Source organism: Hylaeus volcanicus, chromosome 1 (assembly GCF_026283585.1).
Source record: "Hylaeus volcanicus isolate JK05 chromosome 1, UHH_iyHylVolc1.0_haploid, whole genome shotgun sequence".
NCBI classification, from domain to species: domain Eukaryota; kingdom Metazoa; phylum Arthropoda; class Insecta; order Hymenoptera; family Colletidae; genus Hylaeus; species Hylaeus volcanicus.
Genome location: NC_071976.1, coordinates 1,030,715 through 1,058,194, shown reverse-complemented (window position 1 = coordinate 1,058,194; position 27,480 = coordinate 1,030,715). Strand labels below are relative to the sequence as shown.

The 27,480-nt window shown below is 41.7% G+C and overlaps 2 protein-coding genes across 7 annotated transcripts in view; one reads left to right on the top strand and one right to left on the bottom strand.

The window, feature by feature from the left end:
• LOC128873581 (gamma-aminobutyric acid receptor alpha-like) overlaps positions 1–27,480 on the bottom strand; it is a 51,834-nt gene that overhangs the window by 2,940 nt on the left and 21,414 nt on the right. For 4 of the 6 annotated variants that reach the window (XM_054117271.1, XM_054117262.1, XM_054117279.1 and 1 more), the window contains 8 exons: positions 24,556–25,299; positions 13,443–13,590; positions 12,205–12,397; positions 11,801–12,021; positions 2,877–2,959; positions 2,436–2,576; positions 1,000–1,152; positions 531–775 (listed from right to left, as the gene is read on the bottom strand). In XM_054117271.1, the coding sequence (XP_053973246.1) occupies positions 531–775; positions 1,000–1,152; positions 2,436–2,576; positions 2,877–2,959; positions 11,801–12,021; positions 12,205–12,397; positions 13,443–13,549 (1,143 nt within the window). In that variant the 5' untranslated portion in view covers positions 13,550–13,590; positions 24,556–25,299. Of the gene's footprint in view, positions 1–530; positions 776–999; positions 1,153–2,435; positions 2,577–2,876; positions 2,960–11,800; positions 12,022–12,204; positions 12,398–13,442; positions 13,591–24,555; positions 27,214–27,480 lie in introns of those variants that run through there. The other 2 variants (XR_008456437.1, XM_054117253.1) reach the window with 1 other exon arrangement.
• Positions 15,055–18,881, top strand: LOC128884552 (serine/arginine repetitive matrix protein 2-like). Its single transcript, XM_054137998.1, has 4 exons — positions 15,055–15,615; positions 16,400–16,605; positions 17,948–18,264; positions 18,628–18,881. The coding sequence occupies exons 1-4, from the start codon at positions 15,469–15,471 to the stop codon at positions 18,879–18,881; spliced, it is 924 nt and encodes a 307-aa protein (XP_053993973.1). The 5' UTR covers positions 15,055–15,468.

Below are 27,480 nucleotides of genomic sequence, written 5' to 3'. Positions count from 1 at the left end.
CATTGCTTCCTTGTATGCAGTTCTTGTTCGCGAAATGAAAACTGAGAATAATTTCGTTCGAGGCAACTTGACCCTTCGAAAAACAGGATTGGGGAATTTTTAACGCGGTAATTACCTGATGCAAAAAGTTGAAATTTAGTAAAGTATCTGTATGTTCACTTCTCTCTCTTAATTTTTCACCCAAGCCATTTTTAATTTATTCCACAGCCTGATTCCCCAATCTTGAGATTAAAACATTTTCGTATTCGCGTTCCACCTACCCAAACTTTACACAACAAAGCCTCCAAGTGGAAAAATGCTGCGAGTAGCCCCACTCGACCCTACCCCAGAACGTGTAGTAAGAAGGATACAATTAAAACGTTCCGTTACAATAAGTCGAAGCTTCTCGAGAAAAAAGAAAACAAGGAGATTGTACTAAGAATAGTAAAGTTTCTTGCATAACAGGAACTCCAGGAAAGGGTGCAGCGCGTAGAAAGGGACGCGTACTTAAAAATTACGAAAAAGGAGAAAACAAGTGGCTTTTTTCTCACCGGTCGCGGGGGTTGTTCTTCTTCGTCGCTGGAACTCTCGGTTTCACTGAGGTCGGAGCTGAAGTAACACTCCCCTGATCCGTACTTGGTGAAGTAGTGGACTACCGCGAATTGTATGATGGTGGCGAAAATGAACCCGAACGAGAGGAAGACGAAGAAGTCTAGGGCAGTGGGATAAGGAACTTTCGGCAGGTCGGTGCGGGCCTCCAATCCCAGAAACGTCATCGTCAGCACGGTGGTTATCCCTTGAACAAAATAAAATAAACTCCTTTCGTCTCGTTCCTCGAAAATAAATATTTAAAAGTCATTTTGTTATAGACCACCACGAGTTCGATACATGAGCCATGTAAGTCTCGACCTAATGGCCATTAAAACATGTAGAATAAATTTACTGTGTAAAGTTTGACTGGACGAATATACATATGTACATATATTTTTGTTACAGATCTAGGTAGATTTGCAAACTCACCGAGCGACACGCGATCAGCAGTGGCTTCTCTATTTAACCAGAAGGACACCCAGGATAGAACGACCAGTAATACACAGGGTCCGTATACTTGTATGAGAAAATTGCCCATGTGCCTTTGAAGATGAAAGTGCACCAGCAGCATCGAGTAATCGGCTGAAATCGAAAGGTTTTCTGTATTTATTCAACAACTTTTTACGCATCTATGTACTTATACACCTATGTTATTTAGGTATTTATATAACAGAACATTTTTCGAATTCGTAGCTGGCGAGGAAAGCTCGTCGCGATATCGAAAGCCCGGAAAACAAATCGTTGTTTAAAACTGTCCGACAGAAATTGTCAAAAGGTAACGAATGACGGCGACGCTGGCAAAAGGAAACCGTCGAATTCCACCCTGGAATCTGATTAATGACGCGGCGCTCCGTGGAGACTCGAACGATAAAAGAGGAAAATCAGATGTGGAAGGGTATCGCGCGAAAAGTCGTTTGGAGGCAAAGGGCGTCGACGATGGCCACGACTTGTTCGAGATCGGAGGGACAAGGGTGGAAAGAGGAGAGGGGCAGGCGTGAAAGAGAGGAAAACGATCCTCTTTAACGACTGGAAAAGAAACTCGATTCGAAAGTTTCGCCAGTTACGAATTCTCCGGGAATATCGACGCGAAGAAATGACGCGGTCCCGGAAGTATGGCTGGAGGAAGCAAGCGGAAGTGACTCGGAGGATCGAGAAGGAAGGAGGTAGAGATCCCATAGATAGCGATTGCGAAAGCAGATCACTCGCTCGAGTACGATAAGCAGAGTTACGATTACAATCGAAATCCAAATTACGTTAAAAATGTAAAATACGTGGTATCGGAATAAAGGTATAAATACGAGATTCTGATTTAGAGGATCGCTAGAAGGGGGCGAGATGCCAACGCGAGAAAACGAGGGGGATGCTGGGAGAGTGGGCGTTGAAAGTTGGCAGCGAGAGAAACGACGACTAATTGCAGCATCCTATGGCGGAAAAGCACCCTCCTCCCTCATCCTCTCCTATACCACTTGCGTTTCCATTGTACCGTCGCTCGTCGTGGAAGACGTTGAGTCGCGGAGACTTGGACTTTTTAATTGGATTAGCATCGATTAATGCTCCGCAAACAAGCGTCGCGGCGACCAGTCGTGATTGCACGCTTAGAAGCGTTTGTCGAGTTTTTCCAGGTCTTCTAGCGAACGATATGCGCCACTTTTCCCGGATGGCGCCTTGTTTCAACACTCTAGGACTACTATAAATCCGGCGTTACTCTCGAAACTCCAGATAAACAAAGTTGTCAACGTGTTAAATAATAATGTAATAAAGCTTTAAAATGCTGATACAAATGTACAAGTCCGAAAAACCTAAGGAATTCCAGGTGGCTCGTTCCACGACCATAAGCTTGTGTATCGAAAAGAGTTTCGACTTACCGTGCGCGGGAGTAGGTAACGTGGAATGATTCGCAGTTGGATTGGCGACCAGATCGAATTGAGATAATTTCATGTCCTCCGCGATTGCCACTTGTCGCGCGCTGTTCCATTTGTAGACCACGTCCCTCTTCGTGTAACCGACTGCAATCAAGAGAATATTTCTTGCCACGAGTGTCGCAGAGGGCTCGTAAAAGGCGTCGAATTCGCGAGCGTCACTTTTCTGCTTCGGTTGTAAGTCTCCACGGAGTGGGAACGTATCCGTTACGGTTCTTAAATCTCTCTGTCGTCTTTAACGACGCGTTCTCGGAAAGAAAGGACAATTGGTGTCTCCGAGGTACCAGAACGGTTGGAAACGATTTATACTGTCCGATTTCCCTGTGACTATTGTATTCAAAACATGCGAGAAATTTTCCAAGCTATAACAAGAAGAAGAAAACTTACAGCTGCCAAATTGCAGGGGACACCTCTGCGTGTCCATCGGGAAATTTTCGAGATTCATGGGACATCCAGCTTTGATCGTGAGCCTGGAATTAAACGTCGATGGGATCAGAGTTATGGAATGCGGAAAAGCTGATTTTAGAGGAGTATTTTTATATGCCAAAACACGATACGTACATGTTTCACAAAATATTGCATTGGGAAAAATTCGGAACGTCTGATTCGACCTACCCCCAACTGACATAATCCGTATGTGAGACTAAAAAAGGCGAGGGGTGTGTACTAAAAGGAAAAGCAAAACAAGAGGAACAGATCAAACAGACGGGGGCACTTTTCGTCTCTCTTTGTGCTAACTTGGCATCGACTGCGTGTTCAGGAGCCATGACGGAAGTCAACTTTCAAGTGTGGCCCGAGGAGTTCGCTGTATCGCAAGCATGAACGACGACGTATAGTACTGCGCATCGTGACCTATTTGAACCCTAGACATTGACAACTCCTCTTTGTTTGTGTTCTATTCTTTAGCAAACACTGTGTTGCTTGCTTGAGTGGACATAATACTTGACAAGTATTATATGTAATACTAGGTGGCCCTTTTGGCCCCTGGATCAGACCAAAGGTTCGCTATTCCCAGTCGAAGTTCATCGATACGATTAATCATGAAAAAAAGCAGAATGGTGTTTCGTGAACCCACCGTCGAAGGTAGGGGGGTATTCAAGAGATATCTACCGCGAAATGCATCGATAAATCTCGCATGACAAGGAAATTTTAGTAATCCGGCGTTCGCTGGCGAAAACGGTTCGTTCAGCGGATTTCGAAGTTAATCCGTGGCACGATATGGACGGTGGTAAATGTAACGTCTCCCTCCTACAAATTGACCTGATCGGGAGTGCCAGGATGATGGATCCGATTAGTCTAGGATCGTCTCGTATGTTGTACCAGCTAACTTGCTTACCCACACATCGCCAGCGGGATAACTCGGTCAAACTATGGCGGATTCTCGCAAATCCTGACGCGTCTCTACCTGTGGGCCTCGAGACGTACTTGACGTGGATGAAAGTTGACTTCCATTGGCTATGGAACTGTCTGATCGCACACAGTACGCACAGTTTACTCGTCTGACTACACGCGGTCTATCCACTTCTCTGGCCAGAGCAGTAGAATGGGTCCACTCCTGGTCAGACAATCCCTTACTCGATCCAAACTCAATAATTTATTCGATATATATGTTCCACTGTTTCTGGAAGTCTGTAAATTACCACTAAATAATATTCTGTAAAATAATATTTGTCGAATCGAATTCAATTTCGAAGCGAATCAGTATTCTTCGACCAACTATCGGTTGTTAAACTTCCACGTATCGTTGGACTATGTTTCCATCGACCTTCGCTATGAATCGAGTCTAGATATCGTCTTTCGATTCGAAATTGAGCACGTTCAACCGGAGATAGATCTCGAGCAATTTGCTCTCGACGATTTTCGGTTAGAATTCTTCGACCCTGTTCCAAACAATTTATATATCCGTTGGAATAGAATTAGAATAGAATCGAAGACTATATGCCATAGCGAAGTATAATACGAAGCAATTTCGTACACGAAGGTCCACGATTTATAATAATTCCTTGACAACCAGGTGGTTAAATCTCTGCTGTACACAGGGAACATTTGCATTTAAATTTGCATTTACATTTTTATTTAATAGGGAGCTGCCAGTAAAAGGATTACGTAGGCAACGAAGGGCGATTTTTATTCGCGAGAAAATAAAAATAAAAAAAAAACCGGTCTGTCAAAGTATGGAAATTCTCATGGACGGTCGACAAATTACTCTGCAAAGATTAATTATTATATTACATAGTACGATTGATTGATCGATTGTTCTATTATTTTATATACATTCCATGCCATTTGTGTTCAACTAAAAATAAAATGCTAAAGCCCCTCTTCGAAAACTTTTTACATATAGGTTTTTTTTAATAAATATCAAGTGTCTCCAGAATGTTCATGCTCCTTCTGGCGAGAGGGCAATATTTTATTTTATTTCGCCGTATATCGACGGAAACGTTCCACCCGAATAGATCCCACCATATTGCAAAGTTTATATCCCTTCGAATAAGATATCGATCTCGCGTTAAGATTAAATTGGGCCAGAGATCGAAACTAATACCTACCTCGAGAACGTATCAGAGTCTACCTACAGCATCCCTGCTGTTTTTTACTGATTTTAAGTCTGTTATTGAGATACAAATTTACACGAAAATTTTTATTTTAACATGTGCCATCAGTTTTTCAATCGCCACTTGAACAAAAAATACTGGCCTAAACTGACGCACCCTAACGACAAGCCTCCCCTCTGAGAATTCATAATTTTCCCCAGTCTTTATTATACAAAAATGATTTTTATGTGAAAAATGGCGATCGATTAGCGAGGAATGCGACGATATAGAAACCGCCAAGAAGTCGTCAAAGAAGCTGGCGCTCCTCCTTTCTCGCGCGTTGCTGAGCAAGCATCTCCCGTTGCTTTTGATGTTCCAACGAGCCTTTTTCCAGGTCTTAAACGTTTCCGGATTCCGGTGTTGCAATTAAGGCAAAAGTTCGCCGCTATAAACGCCGTTTAATCTCCCTTTAGATGGCGACAGATACGTTTGTAACTGGCGCCGGAATCGCGCCGCAGACTTTCGAAACTGTGACAATCCCTAGTTAGGCGAACTTTCTGGCTCTTGGCGCCTGATAGCGCGGGCGGAAAACCAAGGCTGATCGGCGATAGGTGTGATTCACCCCAGAATCGCAGCGGGAAGTCGAGGATAGCCATTTTTCGTACCGGTTGGAGAAGAATGATTTGTCGTGTGAAATTTAAAATCCTTCTAAGACTGGCTGTATATTCTATTTTATATATTTCGTATTGCCACAACTTTCGTAAATATTCAGATTTCTAATTGAAAACATATTTTTATTCCAAGCGCGCACTTTAAATCGCATGCACTGTATATTATTTAATATTTGGCTAAACAGTAATTTCAAAGTACGTACATTCCAACCTACACCCTCGCGACCTTAACTTTATTATTAAATTCGAGATTACAGACACCAGTGTCAGGTGTTTTCCTTCCAAATTTCGTTAAAGCTCGCCCAAGAGAGCAAGAATCTCGCTCGGAACAGCTGTCGAGCCTAAAAAGTTGAAGAAGTTTTAGATTAGAGGACGCACGCGGACGCAAACAATGTAATTCGCGGCGCATTTTCCGGAAAGTAGATGACGTGGTGGAATTTTCCTTTGAACCGAGGACAAGTTCGCAAATAACCTCAGGACGGGGGCATGCGAAATCTCGGGCTGGCCGAGGAGTAGGTTGGCAAATGTGAAGGGGTTCCGTAACTCGGGTAGCGTGTGTACACTTCACGCTCGAAATGATTTATACCCTCTTGGACGGAATCGAGGATCTCAAAATGCTCGAGTTACTGCAGCGATTCCTTCGTCCATGCGTACAACAGCCACGGAATTCACGTGCCAGCAGACGGTTTCCAATATCTCCACTCGTCTGACCTGCCATCCATGTTTGTTCTGCCGATTATTCGGGTTACCTGAACTTACGCCGGCAATTACTCACGCGAAATCGATGTTCGATCGATTCAATCGACTCTGGGAACACCGATTCCCATGCCCGATGCCACGTTTCTGTTCTTCAGTGCTTCAGTCGTGTGAATTTCAACTAATTTCAACGTTTTCTTCTGGGCGGAACTTGGGAATCTACATGAATATTATGAAAAGAAAATGACTCGTTGAAAAGTAAAGTAAAATTGTTCGCAATAGTAAAGTCTTAGCACAGAGACCAACAAGATTTTGTCCCAAGGTTCTGTTCTTGTGCCAGAAAGATACACCCTGCTATCTAGTCCTTGGAATAAGGATTTGCTGGGAATGCAAACCTAGATTCTACCAACCCAATACGAGAATTACGATATAGAGCTAAACGTCGTCGCTGAGTATTGCTGGTAGACACTGGAAGCTTCGATTCAGTCAAAACTGAGACCCTCTACAGAGGATAATTTCATAAACTAGGACAAGATTTCGATGATACACAAGAATTCTCTTTTTAATTTCTAAATAGACGAGCACTTACTTTTAGTTAAAGTTTAAATTAAATTCATGAATATTCGAGTTATTTTCCCTGTTACTTTAGAAGGGGTTTGTTTAATTTCCTTTTTCATGTTTGGACAGGGAGGAAAAATTTATTTGCAATGTCTGCGATAAGATTTCGCGATTAATTACAATTCCCCGTGTATGGATGATCCGCGGTCAGATTCAATTACAAACGATGCAGCTGGTATGCACATAGTGACTCGCAAAAGCATTCGAACGCTTTCCAATTAAACGTTCGATGCATATAAAGATGAAGAATATTCCGAAGTGTTATTAGTCTGAGCACGGTATTGCAAAATTATCATACAAATGGTAATTACGTAATAAAATAGAGGTTTCGGTTAATTACGATTTAATAATCATACAGGGTAGCTTGGGTTACGAACGAGACCATTAGAAAGTATTAAATTCGACGCTAACTCACAAGTATTCCCAGCGCATGTTCGAACCTCGAGTTTGTTTTAATTCGAGCCATGCTCATTTGGAATGCAGCCAACATTTTAATTCGCAGACATTTTCGCTCGTTTCTTGTAACGCCCCTGCAACGTTAACGGATGATCCTCTTGCCAATTGTTTATAGAAAGAACCATTTGCGAACCGGGTCAGACACTGTTGTACATTCTCAGAATTTTTTTTAAAATACGCACACAAGTAGTAGATATACAATATTATATTTTTTTTACGTATGCATACAATTATAAAGAATTAGACATAAGGAGAAATTAATGTATAATTCTTTATACTATTAATTATTTATAACCCGTATTTACTATTTTGGATTCTCGTCGCTTCCTTCGTGCAAATACCACGCGATTCGTTCTCCGATATGCAATTTTCAATCCGTCGGCGTCGCTCGTCTCGCCACGATTTTTTCCCACAGTCTCGCCTTTTTTCGAGGCATTCGTAAACGAATAATTCTCGACGTGTTGCCGTGCGATTCAAACGTCACGCTTCTCTTCAGCGTTGCACACGGTCAACAACGAAATCCATTCCCCGTGGGACGAACAATGGAAATTATTTCCGACTCGAATCGCGTATCATCCGGGAAAGGGACTTCACGTTTCTAGGACAAATTCCTGGAAAATGGACCTACAGCCAAACAAAAAGCTCGAATCGCCGAAATGTACCACTTTGAACAAACATGCTAAAAGTTGCGATAATCTCTACCAATAGAAAACATTGTTCGTACGTAGCGAGTAATCTCTGAAATTTGGGAACCGATTCTTACAATTTTTTAAGGAATAGAAAGCTAGGATATGTCTGAGTAACATAGGCTATATTTTATTTTGATAAAAATAAGTTTTCGATTAGAAATTTCAACAATTATGGAAGTTGTTCGTGTTCGCTCGAAAAAGGTAGACTTTGAGGAAAGGAATGCTATGATAAGCGACGTTTCGCCTGAAGAAGGTGGCCACTTGGACCAAATCAGTTTGGAAAGCCCGATTTAGGAAGAATTGCTTTTACCCTCCCCTTCCCCCCTTGGCCGACAGGTTCGAAAACCTTGCGAGGGGTGCGGAATTGAAGCGTAATCGCGAAATCACGACACGATTTCACGGATGGACGAGTAAGTAGTCGGATGTTCCCTCGGTGGGATACCATCCGCTCATTTCCGGACGGAATAGACCTAAAACGCGGTGCTATCCGTCAGAGATAATCTGCCACGTTCGGGTTGGGGATCCAGCAGCCCAGACCCCGAGAATTCTGGCTGTGGAAAATCCATGATTTCAGATTCTGCCTACGTGGTACAGCGAGAGACGTACGTGATCCGCGGCCTCCATGGGTCGAAGTGGTTTTAGGATTTCATCGTGTCTGTATGCTAATCGGGTTCGTTATTTTCATGCAAACGAGAGAGAGAGAGAGAGAGAGAGACTAGCGAAACCCAGCTAAAGAATACGTCATAATAAACGCAGGGACTAACAAAGCTCTTTGCGTTCCGTTGTGCCTGGAACTTCTCTACGGATTTCAACGAACAGAGAACCTCAAGTAGAAACAGCGAGTAATGGTCAGACGCGTGAGCCAAGTCAGAGAGGCGAGGTTTGAGAAGCACTGATATACGGTATTCTTATCACAGGCAAACATCCCAAGGAACTGTATACAAAATACCATTCAAGCAGAGCACTATTGTCACGTTTCCCGCGATATGGGAGTATTAAGATTGGCGTTCAATGAAAGCGAATCCCTTCGGGACGCTCCTTTCTACGATTTTCTTAGGTGTTCCCTTCTCTACGAAAGATTTTACTGTCGATGTCTTCGCGGTAATTGCGTAATAAATAATGAGATTCGTTCATTTAAAATCAGTTGCAAACAATTTTAAAGAAAATTATTATCATTATCATGCAAGCGAAAGATAGTCGATTAACGATGAAATTACGAATAACGATCCTGTCGAACCGTTTTTAAATAAGAAAAATAGTAACGTTCCCAGGAGACTAACAAGAATATACCGCAGATTTCTTGGAAGGGTCGTAACTTAATTCCCAGTTTCCTATGCATCTGGCGCCCGTCCCCAGTGTTACATTTTAATATTCTTAATGAGACAGTATTCCATGGAAAATTGTGTCGCCCCCGCACAGACATTTTATTAGTTTCGCGACCAAGGGGATTCTCACTTGCGCTTATCAATTTATTGATTTGACCTTCTCCGAAATTTTATTACGTAACTCGACCTCATTGGCGATTCTCCTCTCTCTAGTGTCATATTTTTTACATACAGCACATTTTTCTCAATAACGAGCGGAACATCAACCGTGGCCCGAAGCTTTCATGCACTTATCAACAATTGTTATACCTTCAAAAAATTCGTACACTACAACGAAGTATACACGCAATTCGCAGCCTATCGTATTCGATGTGGAAAATAGCTAATAACAAATTCGACACAGCTGTGGAACGAATACGTAACCAGATCCCTTTGAGGGACCTGGGAAACGTGTTCCCAGTCGAGCTGACGAAGTCGAAGTTTGTAGTGCAAAGACGGTCGACCTATTTTTGCATCGATGCATTCGCACGCGTGCACGCTTGTATGTTCCGTGCAGACAGGGCTTATCCCCCCACGATTGCCGAGGAAAGTGTCAAATCCATAAAAAAAAAGCGTAATAAACTTTTACGGGCTGACAACGCGAATAGCCGGGAGATAAAGCGGAACGAGACACGTCTGACTTGTGACGAATTTTTCCACTGGAAGCTTTTAAATCCCGCGAAGCAACATCTTTTTACAACTAGAGGACGCATAATCGCGTTCGTTTTAGTCGTAATGACGTCAGAGCACGTACGCAGGTAATAGATGTTAGAATCGTTATTGTTAACAAGAAAATATGCTTGGCAGGATGGTCCTGATAATCGTCCAACAATTGAATATGTTATAGGGGGCTCTTTTGCAAGCTTCTTTGTGATAAACAAGTAAATATTTCGTGACTGTGTATATGTTTAATTCGTTAATTGGAAATGAAATGGGCTTGTCTGAAATTTTTATTCGAAAGTGAATTAAGTATTGCTTTCGTAAGTGTGAAGTTTAATAAAAAAAAAGAAACGTTCTAATAATCTATATAGATAACGATACCCTGTGACAAGTTGGCTGGAGAGGAGAAAATACTTAAAAATACCGCGTTTAGCCCTGTTCAATCTCCGCAATGTAACTAGAAGCTGTTCGAACAAATATTTACGGAGTGCTGTAGTAGTAGCTAATAAAGTACTGTGCAAACAGCGCGACGTGATCGACATTTAATGGCCACCAATCGGTCAGAAACGTGTACAGAGAGAGTTTCCGAAGGAATTCGATTTTCCACGCCGATCGCGTACAGAGAACTAGCACCAGCACTTTTACAACCGATTTTGATGAAAATACGAATGTCACGTAGAGTCGATCGTAAATGGTTATCGGTGGGAATTCATTACGACCAGAGTGTAAAAGCATCCTTCCAAGAATTATTTATTTCTAATAGTAAGGATGTTCTTAAAAATCACGGACGTCAAATTATTATCGAGCTATATAATTCTCACTCGTTTCCAACGTACAAAGAAAACGAGACAAATTCTGTAATTTAATAAATGAATTATTTTCATTACTAAAAATCTAATTGGATACTAGTAATAAATCATATCAAGGCAATGACCTACTGTTACCTATCCGACCTGCCTGACCTATTCTGCTTCGAAGACAAAGGACTTGAACGATTCCTAAACCACGCTAATATTTTTTGCAGGATCTGTTGTTGGCTACCTGTAAATTCTCGCGGTATTTCGCTCGCGAACACAAAGAGCCCCCGCCAGTTCCCTGCAGGCGAGCCTGTTCGTGTCGTTGGCGAAATATGACATCTAAATTTCTGAGTCTGGCCCGTTGGAAGGATTCGACAATTCGACTATTTCGGCTAGTCCGACAAGACAAATAGAAATACACAGAGCACGGGAATCAAGCGATGTACGTTTCCCCTTTGTTAACCCATTCCCTTTCTCTTGACCTAGTCTTCTGGATCGGCTCTATTGTGCACGCCAGAATTAACCCTTGAGCTCAAGGTGGCTCTATACACGTGTGCCCACATGCACCCACGTCTGCAGTCTCGTGAAGAATCATCCGTCGGGAGTGGGGCCATTCTTTAAAAAGTACATCGTTCTTTAATACGATACTTTTCAAGAAACACGTTGGCCAAAGATTAAAGGTTCTTAGGGGGTGTTATATCGAAATTAAGGGAAGATACAAGTTTAATAAGTATTTTATAATGGGAATACCTATGTGAGGGAACGTTTTTCTTTTGATTCACAAAGCTTTCAGAGGTGTTCGTTTTTTATTGAAATATGCACATACCTCGAACTGTAGAGCACTCTGCCGTCTTGATAGAGTCTGACGAACTTGTTGGGGCTGGTGATCGTGTGCAAGTAACTGTGCTTGCCGTTGTAAAAGTACGTGTCCGGTTTCCAGATCCTCTTCAGCATCGATATACTGAGCGCCAGCGTCTCCTTACCCCCTTGAAAAGCCAAACGTCGATCCACCCATGATTGACGAAAATAGCAATCCATCGAGTACGTCTGAAGCAAACATAAAGACGGAGAATTAATTTCTACGCGTAATATTTGTCAGTCGATGGAGAAACACACTCGTCCAAGGAATTGAATCGAAGCTACCATGCATGCGATAACAGTGAATGAGGACTTTGTCGAGGACCGTTCCCATCTTTCAAGAAGAACAAAAGGAAACGTTGAGATACGAACCATATCAATTTCTGAAATCGGACCCATACTGCGTACCATGATGTCGACCTCAACGGTGGCCGGCGGTCCACCGAAGTCCGGTCTAACGCTGTTGTCGTAACCGCGAAGCAGATTGTCCAGCAGATCGCTGATGTTGCTGTGATTGTTGCTCTGCGTCCTCTGCCTCGTGGACGGTTTCGTCCCCGTCGCAGCTCTGTAACATTTTCAAAATTACGGAGCAACGCCGTTAGAAAATTAAGAAATTCTCTCTCTAAATTTTAATTTCTACTTTAAGGATGTCCTTTCGTTAAAACTCCTTCGGAAATTCATTTTTTTTTAAACAAGTTCCAACAGATTCCTCATTTTTTCTTTCGATGTAATTTTCCTTTCCTGGTAGCGTTGATCGTCCAAAGTGTTTCGATACATCGGTTTCGGAGGGTTAATTTTATTAGGCGACCTCGCGTGACAACAAACTACGATGCAACTGGTCGACATATCGTAGCTCAATTACTCGAACCATGGTATGTTATACGCCTTCGATCCATTTGCACGGTACTCTGTTCTATGCTTGAGTAAACGCATCAGTGCACGGGACAAGCCATGCTTCCATTTACCGCGATGTTCCGAGTCGTGTACCTCCTATATGTATGCTTCTATTTGGGCACATCCAACGAACAAAATTTAACCGATCGCAGATATTTCAACTTCTGTTTTAAAATCTAAATTAAGGAACTGTTTCTATATTTTGTCGTTATTCCTAGCCACTTTTCACGATGTAAAATGTTCGAGTCATTTTTTACTTCCACGACACTTTAAAAATAGGTCGTCGAGCAATTGTTCTCACGTTTCGAAAATGATCAATTAATTCAACGCGAGTGGGGAAACGGAGATATGAACAATTACGAGAGCCACGCTAAGGAAGGAAGGGTTATTCAGCGATCGATCCCAATTGGGTTAATTGTCTGACAAGAGGGATCGAGGAGGGTACCAACGATCTGCATTACGACGATCGTCCTTCCTCCGAATATTCCACGGTTGCATTTATGGTTTTCCATCCAGAATGCACTTCGATCGGAAATCATTCGAAGCTAGTCCGTACGATTCAATCAGCTTGGGTACTCTCTTCAAAGTTGAATCTCGTTTCAAGTAGTTTCTACTTAAAAAACTAATTAAATCTGTGCACGTTGGTACAATGCTCGAGCAATAAGAAATCTATTTAAATAGCTTGGTATATGCTAGCAAGAAAATGGCATGCTTACAGAAAGGATGCGTAGGATGTGATTAGATTGGCGAGGGCCAGTAGGACTTGCTGCTTCATGATGTCCTGGGACTGATCCTCCCTTACAACGCGTCGTGGTTCGTTCATCAATTCGCTTCAAACGCCGAGCGTTTCGACACTTTCTGCTTCTGAAACAAAAAGGTTATCCATGAAATGAAATTCCATCTGAATCAGATAACAGTAGCACAAGTTACAATTATCTTACTGTGAAACATATGATACTATAGAAATATACAGATGCTTGATAGCCCAAGCATTTTAGCTTCGTAGACAACGATTTGCGTCGACGAGTGAAAACAGAGGTCGAAATTATTCCGGTTTTATTCCATGGCAAATGATGCACGCCGCGCAAATGAAAAAAAAGGGAGCGTGGAAATTCGGTTCTAAAGTTCGTTAGCGATCCGATGAATGAATATGCTGATGACAGAAGGATCTCTCCAGGGAAGGATAATAAAATAAACGCCTGATGCGAGGGGAACAAATAGAGCGTGACGTAGAGCTATCGCGGAATAGAGTTTGGAGCTCGAATCGGATGCTATATTCTGTTCTTGCGGAAGATTGCATCTTTTGGATCCCCGCGTCGAAATAACAACTCGATGGATTACGAATGAGTGGAATGGTTTCGGTGAATCGAAGCCAGGATTCAGCGATTTTCAGTTGAGCTAGATTATGTGACTTCAAACATGGATGGATATAAAACAAACTACTACAGACTTAAATTTCAAAAATATTACCTATAATAATTGTCTTTTTCACACTGGAAATTAATCGCAGAGCTAGGGTAAATTCTCGTAAGAAAACAGTCTCATTCTTGACGATAGATAACGATATACATATTCACACACATCGTCAACATATAATACCGATATTAAATATCAGAGTCGTAAAGAGTCGAGCAACCCTCTGCAAATAAAGGAATTTATTTCCTTGGAATTAATTTTCAGAGACTTTCCTTTAGAGCGATCCTCCTACTGGAGAACATTGCAGTCGAGCTCGTCGATTGGCGTCAGTGACAGGTACGCTTCGATTACGCGGTGGTGGATCAACGATAATTAATACTATTCTGGAAGCGTGCTCCGACGAGCGTGCGGGCGCAGCCAATCGACCGCCGCAGAAAGGAATCGAATTAACGAATTAATTCGTCCGTGATGGGTGTCCCTTTGTACGGGGGAAACCGACGTTCCCGTGGCAACTCGGTGTCGTTCGATGAGACACAAAACACCGTGCCAGTGTCCCGCGGATCCTGGAAAACGAGCAGAGGCCGCAATTCCAGCAAACAAGCCCCAACTACGGCAAACACCTCGCGCGAGAAGCCCCTGCGTCATCCGAGAAATTGCGTTTGACTTTCAATTTAATTCACCGCGACGCGCGACGATAATCAGCAACGTTTTCGTCTGTACGTCGCTTCTTCGTTAAACGTCGCCACCCTTTCCCAATTCGTCCTCTCAAACGGGTACGATCACTCGCTGAGCATACAGGAAGCAGCCAAATTGGAACGGAAGGGTTGCCAACGAAAATGCTGATTTATTTTAGGAGGCTACATATGGAAACGGGTGGTTTTATAATGTGATTAGTCTGATGAGTCCATTTTTTTAAGTTTGCCTGTGTTTGAGGATGTGTGAAGCAGTGAAGGTTTGTCACATGATAGACTTGTCGCAGGTTCGATTCAAAGTGTGCTGAAGTTAATCGAGACTAGAGAAAAAAAAAAAAAAAGACAACAAAAATGCCAAGCAACGCGTTTCAATAAATGTCAATTTGTCGGTCATTTCCGTAGAATACGACATGTTTTAATTAAATTTGTGGTTTAGAGAAATTCTCTATTCATGTATGTGAATAGACATGAGAAAACTCTCATCGTTAACATCGACGTCATCCTAAATACTCCAAGGTAACATCCATCTCAACTATCCTTTCCCGTAAGGAATACCAATCTTCTTCTTTCGTTCTTTTCGCAGTGTACGCGCATAAGCCTGGAAGTTACGAGTGGTTTCAGCTTTTAAGACAACATGGGGCACCCGTCGAATCCACGGCTAATGAACCGTGTTCTTGACGCGGTGGTGCATCTGCGAGGGATCAAAGGATCAACTGCTAGAGATGTCCTCGACTTCCTACGGGGAACTTCCAAATCCACCCCGAGGAACCTCACGATGCAGGTGACAGAGACGCATGTGTATACACGCATGGCAAAGTCATCGTTTAATTTTATTTATCTACCTCGTGATTGTTAAAAAACAATGCCTTGAGACGAAAAATCCTGTTTAAGTTCCTCTTCCCACAGATATTCCAAAGTCTATCTCACCAAAGATCGACTTCTAATTCGCGGGATCCCAAGCCACGGTATGGTAGATAGTTCGTAAACAATTCAAAGTATTCCAGGAATTTCCAAACGTGTTCAATCGATGGAACGAAACCGTGAAGCTGGCATCTTTGCCCGAGAAAGCCACTTGGAGCATTCTCTTTCATACTAGAATTCTGAAAGCCTGCACAGGCTTAGCATTTTTCTCACGCCGAAGCTTTGTTTGCGAGAACAGCTTGCATTGTATTTTTCGAACTCGTGAGCATTGATACCTGTAATGGCCCCAGGACGTTGTACAGAGCGTGGCAAAATTTGTTGCACCGGAAAACCTTGGTATTTCGAACGTAATTCAAGTGCTATTCGATCACAGTCTACTTAAACATTGCTTGCCCTGTTAGTTTAAACAACTCTGATCCACCCTCCGATATCTCTTCTAAACTTTATTTCCACTTGAGATACGATGGTAACTTTATCTTTCCATTATTGCAAACGCATCTTGAGAGTTTATCCGAAGAAATCATTCGTTCGTGGAAACACGAGTCGGGAAATATGGAATCAAATAAAAAATAAAAGGGGATTCTCGGAGTCGTAAACGCGGAGAGAAACTATCGTCTTCGGTTTCATAGAAGATCAATTTTTAGGTCCATCGTGCCCTCAAGCACGCAGTAAACGCGGGTCTCCTGCGGCACCGAAGTGGTCGTTACAAGGCACTGTTCACGTTAAATCCGGCGCCTCTTAAGCAGTCCGAGACCGAGGATAACGACGGAGAATCCCTGGAAAGAATGACTACTCTAGATGGAGTGCCATCAGCTAGGAGATCGAGCTCTGATTGCAGAGATGAGAACAGGTGCGAAGTAAAACTTGATTATTCAATCAAGAGAGCTCAGCTTCTTCTCGAACGAAAAGTTTAAAGAGTGTAGCAACAAAAAAAGATGTCACATATCCTTCCTTAAGCTCATAGGAGTAGATTACAATTTACAAAAAGATACCTCATATTTTCTCGACATTTCGAGTCCATCCTGTTTAGCAGCCTTTCGCGGTTGAAAGGTTAAAACATTTCAAGGGAAAAGAGGCGCGAGAAAAAACTCTTGGGCAAAATGGATTTAGAAAAATGCTTCAGGAAATGTACCACGAGGGAATTTACAGAGAAAGACGTATAATAGATTTTGTCAATTTTGTTGGGTAAAGAGGTTAGCGAAGTATTCGCAGACAGACGACGAGGATGGCTAAAGGTGTGGATATTTTTTGAAGAAGAAAAACGAATATTAGTTTAGTAAGAACGGGAGTGTGCGTCACGTGTGGTCTGGTAGATAGTACGCCGAAACATTTGTGGAGGAGTGTAATGGGACAGGAAATAATAAGATAAAGTTGGAAGGAACTGGGTGGTTGAGAAAACTAGAAAGGGTACAAAAGGGAAAAAGTAATAAGCGTAAAGCTAAATGAAAGCAAAGATTTGAGAAGAATAAGGTGTGCCATTGCGTAGAAAGTCGGATAGGACATGTAAATATGAGATGGGATTCAGAGCTTGCTGACTGCGATAACAAACAATAGTCGCGATGCGTGTTTGTAAACATTCCATCGACAGCGTTTCTCCCTTTTAGAACTTGATTATTCACTGGTCGAACAATGGAATTAATTTTTCTCTGAAATTCAACTTCGACCCCTTTCTCTCATTTTTCCCTTTGACGATAAAGCGGCGCTTCTGATTTCGAGGGATCGCGCAAAACGGTGTAGCTTCGCGTTAAAAACCCGTTTCGTAGCGATTTTATTACGATGAATCGCTTACTTAACTGATTTGCGTCCCTGAAAATACAGTTCGCGAGTAGACTGCAAACATTTCCCGCGGAACTCTCAGACTTCGCCCAGTAATACGCGAGCAATTATACTTCAACGAATTGGACGTTGCGTTTGTACAAAATGCAGCGTGTTTGTAGTGCACTTGAGGGAAGCTTATAATTTTGTACTCGCCCCCAATATTTCCCTGCGATTTTGCCGTCGTGGCCCTCGTCCACAAATGACATTCAAATGGGGATGTTTTACACATTCAACAAATTGGTAAACAGAAATATTTGAAATTTGTTTGATCAAGGTAATGGTATCGGAGGGTTTCGAAAGAGTCGAATGAAAATAGATGAAAGTATACATCGTTGCAATTAAAAGTAAAAAATGATAAAAAAAATCCTGTGCAGAGGTAAACGGAAGAAACAACATCGCGATAAGAGGAGCAAACGAAGTCGTAGTCGTCAGAAAAGACGGCGACGACGAAGTGGATCGCGAAAGGAAGAGAGACCGGTGGAGCACATAGGGAAAATGCGAAATCTGAAGTACAAAGAGAAAGTGGAGAGGGATCGGTCACCGCGACGCAGGATCTCCGAAAGCAGAATGAAAGCCGATATCGGAAACGCGTCGTCGTCCAATCGTAAAAGGGGCAAGGTGAAGTCGAGGGATCAGGAATACTATTCCGATCTATCGGATAACAGCGACTACGAGGATAGAAAGGCTAGAGGTAAGAAACACAAGTACTCGGGATGAAAATCATAGACCCGGCTATAATTCCGTTTCTCCCATCGGGAGAGGCTTTAGAAGCGATCGTTTCGTGGAAAGTAGACAAATTGTGGAAATTGTGAGAAACTAGACAGACATTGGAGACGTTCGAGCAAAAGAAACTATTTTCGATAGTTGAATTTGTGCGATTGGCAATGGACACCTGTGGGAGGAAGACATGAAAAATGTCTAAAAGTTCTTTTTCGTTTTATTAATCTATACTTGCATACTAATATTGTAAAGAGGAAACATTGTATGTAGAGAGCAATCTCTGCGAGTATCGTATCGAATTATAAAATTTTTAAAATTTTTGTCTCCTTTCCAGGAAGAAGAAAAACGCCAGCGCGTCAAGAATGCAAGTGCAGCGTAACCGGAAAATCCAGAAGATCCGTTTCTAGAAATCGTAGTCCTCAGAGGCAGAAATCGCAAGAACCGCAGCTGAAACTCTCACACGACGATGTCAAAAACAATAAAACCGATCCTGATGATCGTGGTAACGCTGATCGCAACGATGCCCCTGATCAGGACATAGACAAGGACCGCAAGCCCAATAACAGTGGAAGTGGCAGCAGTTTGTAAAAGTTCTCTTTTTATGTCTCGAAAATGATCGAGTTTCTGTCCTGTATACGACACTAAATTTTGTGCTATTTATAATCATTTCTATGCCATACTTTTTCATTCTAATTTTGTTTACCTATACAATTTTTTTGAATACATTAATTACGACGAATAAACTTGGCCCCAGGTGCGTCTTTAAGTAAGTTTAATTTAACGGAATTAAACGTGAGCAACTTTCAGTTTGCTGAGTCCTGAAATTGTGTTATAGTTACTTATTAAGAACTTTTAAACATTTCGAAATATTCGTAACCGTGCCTCTAACTGTAACCATATCCTTTCGCTCCTTTCTCGTGCCTTTCTTTTCCTCTTCCTTTCCTCTATCACCTTCCACATTTGTAATAACAAAAAAGGAGCCTCGTTGCTCCTTCATTGGTCTCTTGGTAAATTTCACTCCCATTCACTCCAAACACAGAAAATTCCCTCGCTCTTGCCTGCATCTGCACCCATATCCTTCAGCTCCTACGATTCCGACACTTCTATTTACACGTCTCTTTTTCCCTTTCCTTTTTCTATCATCCTGCATACTCTCCAAGCTTAAGAAGCCTTATCGCGCGCCCATGAGGTGCTAACTAACCCCATTTCAGCGTGTCGCGCTTGAAGAGAGCTTGATGCAGAACTGATGAACTTCCCAGGGGGAACTTTACGATACGTTCGGTAAAAAATATCTGCCAGATCCTTGGAAAGGAGCCGAGTAATATTTCACAGATAAGAGGAATGGAACAAGGAAACAGCTCGCGGTGCGCAGCGTGCACTTTTCCAACAAAAGAAAAGGACCTTATCCGCGACGGCGGTTATTCGATCGCGAGGACCATCCTTTAGGAGGATTTTTCTAACTCGTGTCTGCCGGAAGCATCCGTGGAAAATATTCTTCTGGGATAGCTCGCGTTGGCTAAAGCTTTCTGCTGTTTATCGGTTTAGCCAATGGCGTTCCCTGTCGCGGAACTTCTCCGTCACGTGTACGCCTTTCGTTCCGCTCTTTACCAGCTGATATCACGTACCGGTGAGACAATTTCCACGGGAAACATAAATCAGCGGAAGGTATAGTACACCGTGGACCAGATTCGCGAGGGATGCTTTGATTTATGCTGGGACACGTGTAGCTTTCGAATTTTCAGACGATTACTTTTCTTGACCTGTGGCTTGGCGAAAGTCTTGAAACGTGAGTGGAAAAATACGTCTACAGGTTGCGAGTTGGGGGACTGATTCGTATAAAGGAATTTCAAGTTAACCCTCTGTTTAAAGACAACGAAAGTCATTTAACAAGTATATTCAAAGTTACACTGGCCCAAAGATGGTTGAATACTTATTTACCAAGAAAGAATGCACCCGTAAAAAAACAACCACATCCGCACAACGATATGCAGAGCTCGCCAGATGGTTCGTCCTGCCTTCTCCAGCTGGTAAATGATGAGACCCAGCCGGCAAGAATGATATTTCCATTGGACATTTAATATCGAGCTGAGTGGTAACGAGTGAAACGAAGAGGAAATACACGCGCAGAGGATACCGAAGCTAACGGAAAAAGCCAGCTCGAAGGAAGTCCGAAGTCGTGAAATAGGGAGCCTGCAAAAAGGACCGGCGTTGTTGATCGACAAATAAAGGATGGCTCTGCAGATGAGGTCGGTGGGTTTCCCTCATCTTTGCGCCCAGGCGCGGTAATGATCTACCGAGTTGCGATAGCTTTTCCAGCTCTTTTTTTTTTTCTGTTTACAAAATTCGGTACGGCGAGAAAAACTTACGTGACATTCTTTGGAGCGAGACTTTTCCAGCGTTCAACCTCTAACTTTCTCCTCTGGCTTACGATAACAACGAGCTTACCTTTGAATCGTTTATTTTTGAAGACATGGAAGAATAGAAGAAATATTTGTGTTCCACTAGTTCTTCGAATGAAAAATGTGAGATGCCCGTGGAATAATTTAATTTCAATTTCACGACCCATAAAATTACCTAGCTTTCTATTTTCTGCGAGCCAACCGCTACTCTTGGTTAATCGAATTATAAGTTTGGATGGTCAATAAAATTAGCAAGAGTGCCTGTGAAACGGGAAGCCACTGAAAAGGCTGGAATAGTTTTCCAATACACCGATAAAACATTTGGAGAAAGTAAACAATTTATTGTTGCGATCGAACTGTCTGTAAAAGCTCAAAAGGGAATAAAATTTTTACTGTACGAAAGGTCTGTGGCTGAATTATGCTTTGTTTCACTCGATGCTGCGATACTTTCTAATCGAGAGATACTTTGCTAATCCAAAACAAAAAATATATTTATTCGTATTGCAATGAGATTGTGCCCAATAAGGCATGTTCTGGTCTGACTACGCCTCTGCGACGCGAGTTAGCGAGATTTAGAGAGCAGAGAAAAATTTAGAGGCACATAGTGCCTACAAAAAGTTAGAAAAAAAAGTGCCCAGTTAAAATAGGTACGCGAGACAACCTTGTCGTCGTAATATGCTATTTTCTGCTCCAGTAATGCGCTTTAAATTCGTACCTATTCGTCAAGTATCGTACTAAGAAATAAAAGATGATTACTGGCGAAATAATTTATTCGATAGGCACGTTTATTCAATGGAATAAAAATGTTTTATTACGAGAGATTTTGTTTAATCGTTGTAAATTAAAATTTTAATTTTTAATTTTTATTCAACGAACGAGGGGCGAATATCGTGTCTTTTATTCGAAGTACCTATTTAGAGGCGAATTTCGTCCGATCTCGGAGTCCTCGCAGTACCAAGGGTTAATTGTCAACTCGTTCTAGATGTCAACGCGTTAACTTCGATATCGAATTAACACTCGACACGCTGGCACGGTGGTTTGCATACAATTTTATGCACATCGTAAATGGCCAGTTAATTGAACTAGAACGTGGACGACTCCTTCACGAGGATAATTACATCGTCAAGTTGCACACAAGCTTCGCTCGTGTCAAATATGAAGCGAACGAAGCGTGCTGGAAATGAACGCGTCGCGTCGTCGATGCCTATTTGAACTGTTGTATTTAATTAATCGACTGGCGTACACGAAGCTCGACAATCGCGATGCAATTCACTAGCAGGATTGTAAAATTATTTTTCACAGAGAAAAGTGTGAAAAATGAACAAATAAGAGGAGAGCAGACAAAATAATTTCAAGCGAAGATAATACACGTATCGTCGCGTGATTAGTCATCGGAAAATATTCGCCAGCTCGTTTCGTAGCTCGCGCCTCTGTTTCGATCGGTGCCCTTTAATTTCACAGGCTTAAACTCTGCATCTCGGGTGGGTCAACGAGAAATTGCATTGCACGCTCGTGAACACAAGACGCATCGTTTGGTCCCAACGATCCTCCAGAAAACGAAATCTGCAGGGGTTGACAAGGCCTCTCCGTCGCCGTGAAAATGTCGCGATAAATAATGTTACCGAGCCTCTTCGCTCTTTTCAAACCAGAACTCGGAGCTTATCGCGATGTGGCCATTGTGTTTTCGCGATAGTTGTTGCCCTAGTCACGGTACGCTATCGAATCGACCAACAGTACTGTCTGGCACTGTGATCGCTTTGGGTAATTGATCAGGTGTTACTCCGATTATTAATTTTTGTTATTTTAGAGAAAGATACGTCAAATTTAGTGACCGTGAAGCTGGGAGTAGAAGGATGAGTTTAGCATCGGAATATTTTCGACAAGTATTTAAATCCTCGACAATGAAATATTTAAAAAATTAATTTAGTCTTCGTTTCTCATTTATTTTTCATTTGTGCACGAGGAACCACCCTTCCAATTATGTTGTGCCAACGTTCCTCCACTACACATTCTAAATGTATAGAAATTTCAAACAAAAAATGATAGTAAATTCTAGTTTTTCGTTGAAATAATTGAAATAGAAATGTGTACAACAAATATTACACTGTAAATGCCTGGCCACGTTTCCAATGCCCACAACAATGCCCACAACAATGCCCTCAACTTTTTAAATTGAATTCGCGACGATGAAATCTCGCGACACACGGCGATCTGATGTCCTTTAATTGAACAGTACGGAAACAGAAAGTTCGGCAGGCATGGACGATGCGCTGGGAGTGAAAAGTGCGCTTTTAAAGTGATTGCCAAAGGGGCGAACGAAATACCACCGACCTAATTCTTAACAATACAGGAAAGATCCCCCGGTGGAAAGCGCAACTTTTACAATAAAACTTTCTAATCAGCCCGCGAATGCCTGCTGCCTTCGTTTCGTTCGACAGAAATCAGACTGCTAGGTGTATACATGTCTCTGACATTTAACAATGATCGAGTTTATCGAAGGGACTGGCCTGAATGAACGCCGAAGAAGGTGGCGAAATGAGAAATCTATCAATCCTTGGTCGAGTGGACTAATGGAGGATGGGATCGTCTTGAAAGTTCCGAAGCAATTTATCTATTTGATATATTCTTTCATCCATTCACCGCGAATAAATTCAATTTACGAGTCCCCCTCGTTTCACCGAATTTTCTGCCAAGCCACGACTTATTCTCGTAAATTATTAAACACTTTCCCCGAAAGAAGGTACATCGTAGATAAATTTACGAACCAGTTTATTTCTCTTCTTTTTTCTTCGGTTTCAGCGACGATGTGCAAGGCGAGAAGCGTGAATTTATTTCCCCCGGTTGGATTATCGTCATCGCATCGAAGGACGATAAGTCGCGCGGGGAATTCCCACACCTAAGTGCCACCTTTTTCCCTCACAAATATCTTTGCTCGCGGCAAGATAAATCCGCGCTATTTTAGACAAAACTAAGGGCCTCTTTTATAGAGGTGCGTTCGTTTTCTCCAATCCCTGATATTCTCGGAATTTTCCGGCGTAAACGTGAAACATTTTCCCTCGAATTTTTATGTTCGTACACCGTCGAAGGGAATGTAAGATATTTTGTCGCCGGAATTCGACACGAAATATGGAAAGAGTCTACAGCTGTCTAGGAGATAATGTATGGCCGCTCCGAAGCAAAAAGTCTCCATGTTTGCAATTTTATGTGGATGCCATAAGTTTGTATGACGACGAGTAGTCGTAAAATTTTGTTCCTTAATGTTAATGATTATACTTGGACGTTAAAATTTCAGGCAATTACGAATGAAAGAGAACGTGTAAAAAAATATTTACTCTACTGGCGTTTTTATGTATCTATAAAATCCTCGGTCTAAACTTTGGAAAACTTTTTTACGTTATGGGTTAAATCGAACAAATTTAGGTTTCAGAATGATTAAGTTATTAGGACAATTTCACATTATAAAGAAAGCATTTTTCATTGGCTAAGACGTACTTGAAACTTTTCACTTCTTCGTGCTTCGAAACTTCTCTCCGTAAGTTTTTAAATTGTCCTCGTTGAAGAAGAGGGATAACTTTATCTTCGGCGGGGAAAATCACTCCCGTTTTAAATTAGAACAATGTCAGGCCCGTTCGAAAACTTGTCGTAAGTACTAAAAATTGTACGTAATTTAAAAAAAATTCAACAGAAAAATAAGCAAAACAAAAAATAAACAGAAACCGAGTGAATTAAACTAACGTAAATCATTCTAACGATCCCTGAAATTAGGAGACGCTGCTGCACCAAACTATTTTTACTAAATTAAAATTAGTAACTATTTTATATAATGTAATACATTCTCTATGATAAATTCTCCGCAGACTCACCTATTATGCTCGATCTTCGCAGATTGGAGGTTCCATCGGTGACGTTGTAATGGTCCCCTCATCGCGCAGTCACGAGAACCAAACGATGAACGCTGATGATGAGTTCGTCGAAATCCTTTCAATCGATCCCATTGTGAAATCACGGAAGCTCGTGTCTCGAGTCTGGACGAGCGGGAACCCGTCGAAAATGTGAAAACTTGGCGCACAATGATCGGTCACAAAACTTTCCAAAGACACGAGAAGCACGTGGCGAAGCCACGACGCGTACTGGCTGCCTCGTACAGGACAGCTGACGAAGGGTGGCAGCTCCGCACTTGCCGCTACCCTCTTTCTCTGGTACACTGATCCTCTTCCTCGTGCTTTCATGCTCGTTCCAACCCCTCCCCCCCCCCTCTCGCTCTCTCTCTCTCTCTCTCTCTCTCTCTCTCTCTCTCTCTCTCTCTCTGTCGTCACCCCACCACAAACTGCAACCACTTTTAGGAAGTTGGTCAAACACATAGTTCTTCGAGGACCGTTTCTTCCCTCGATGATTCGATATTGAATGTTCTTCATGGACCACCGACCACCAGTCACCCACGTGATCGAAACTTCCGCATTTATTAATTTTCTTTTTAACTACCCTTTCAACTACGAACTTCTCATTCGCGGATTTTTCCATCGGGACTATCGTCCCTTGTTTACTTCCCTTTTTTTTTTGGCGCGTTATATTCACTGCAGGCTTCCAAATTTTCTTGTTCTGATTATCTAAAAACAAATAAAATTATTGGACAATTGTATGTATACATTGTTTGTAATCTTTTTTTTTTGCAAACAATCAACCATTCTTCTTAATTTTACTTTCCAGTGAATTTTGACCGATTCAGTCAAGTAATCCTCAACCTATAATCAAACATATTACAATGTAATCATCTTCGTTAATTTTGTCGCATCCCTTTTATTATTATTATTATTATTATTATTATTATTATCCTCAGTTTATTCAGAAGGCACTCGTGGTGTCCAAGTAGCAGAGCGGCCACTCTCTCGACGGCAAAGGTGGGTTTTAACAAGACTTCTCCGCAGCTTACAAAGAGTAGTTCCCACTAATCAGAAAACAACTCGAGAGTGGCCGCGGAACAATTTCCAAGAATTCATTTCAGCTCAAGACTCGCTCCTTGATAGCCTAGATTTAAATCCACTTGGTTTTAAACTATAATTAGAGCCTTCAAGACTTCTCATAATAATTCCTACCTAAAATATCTTTCCAACCAACCTGTCATTGCAACGATTAAGTATGTTACTTGTAAAAGTGTCATTTATTAGAACGTACGAACTTTTTCGAGACTGTTTTTGATGCGAATCATGTATTCTGAAAATGTATTCGTCGTGACCATTGAAGCAGTGCGATAGAAACGGAGTGAGAATAGCACAATTGTAAGTAGGAGGCAACAAGTGGCGGTAACCAAGAAGCGTCGAGCTAAAATTAGAACAGTCGGATTCTGTTTTAAGAATTGGAGGTCCTAACAATCATTCCTATTGTCAAACGTGTTTATTGTAGCACCTTTCTTTGTTACGATACTCTATTTTATTTCAATTTTATCGAATCTATCTATTTTGAACAAGTAAATGCAAAACAACCAAGCTTTTAATTGAACACGATAGTGAAATTATAAATTGAAGAATATTTTCAGACTTGATCAAAAGTGAATCATGCATATTATTATTACTTCCTCTGCTTCAAATTTTAAATTATTATTTTTTCCATATAGTATTCGTTTAAATGTTAATAATAATCACGGTTCAGGAATCGGTAGAGGGTGAATTCGTTCCAGGAGGAAGAGATTTCGCGGTGAAAGATCCATTGTTGACAGTGCATTAGCAGTCTCCTGCGGTACTACGGCACTCCATTCAACCCCGGAGTTTTCTCGATACCCACTTCACAATGGGATTATCGATACCAGGCCTTGAACGGAAGTTATTAGAATCCGACAAACCTTGTCGAAGGTACGCACGCTATGAAAATTAAGGGAGAAACAATCTCTGAATCTGAACGAATAATTTTCGTCTGAAAATCTCGGTCGTTATTTTTCTAACTCTAGTTTAAGAGGAAATATTTACTCGTCATTTTGCTACGTTGGACGAACAATTTTCCAAGTTCGAGAAGGTACCAGGGGAAGCTTGACGACGATATTTAACAATTTAATTAAAAAAGCGTAAAAGTGTTCTTCGCAAAAGGACGCTTAAGAAAAAGGTTATCGAGGAGAGGCTGAAGAAAAAGGATATCAGCGATTTTAACGGAAGATAACGACATCATCGATGAACTATCGTGGGTTAAAGTTCCTCTTCTATCGGCAATTAGGTTTTAATAGGCTATAAATAGTCTTAAAATGCACTCGCTTAACATGTTTCACATAAAATTTGAAAATTAAATATCTTTTATGAAAGACAAAATTTGAAATCTCCTCTAGATTCATTGTTGAACAATTGGCATGGATTCGTTAGTCACTGCTGTAACGTAGAGATATACGACGTGATATGACATCTGTAAAATGATGGTGGGAGTTCGGAAAAGGGTCGTTTATGGTTTTCATCTTCGTGATGCATCGTGTCCAGGGCACCGAGTGACGATGAGTAACGATGACGTGATATTTCCTGCAGAGATCGAACCCGGGACATTGATAACCGTTCACACGTACACTATACATGTACATTAGGGTGTGTCGTTTTAGAGCAATATTTTTTTCAAGTGCTGACCGAGAAACTGATAGTAGATTATGAATGTAGTTGACATAAATGATAAAATTCTGAAAAATTTGTTAAAAATAACAGCCTCTTGGAATGTCTTTACTCGCTTACCTCCTCGAGAACTTTTCCACCCCTCGGCATTTCAGACGCAGAATTCCACAGTATGCAACGAAGTATCTACTTTGTTCGTCGGATATATTT

Excerpts from the sequence above, each read along its gene's own strand:
- LOC128884552 (XM_054137998.1), top strand. The coding sequence starts at position 15,469 with ATGGGGCACCCGTCGAATCCACGGCTAATGAACCGTGTTCTTGACGCG. Across the intron at positions 15,616-16,399 it reads CGAGGAACCTCACGATGCAG|GTCCATCGTGCCCTCAAGCA; the intron begins GTGACAGAGACG and ends ATCAATTTTTAG. Across the intron at positions 16,606-17,947 it reads GATTGCAGAGATGAGAACAG|AGGTAAACGGAAGAAACAAC; the intron begins GTGCGAAGTAAA and ends AATCCTGTGCAG.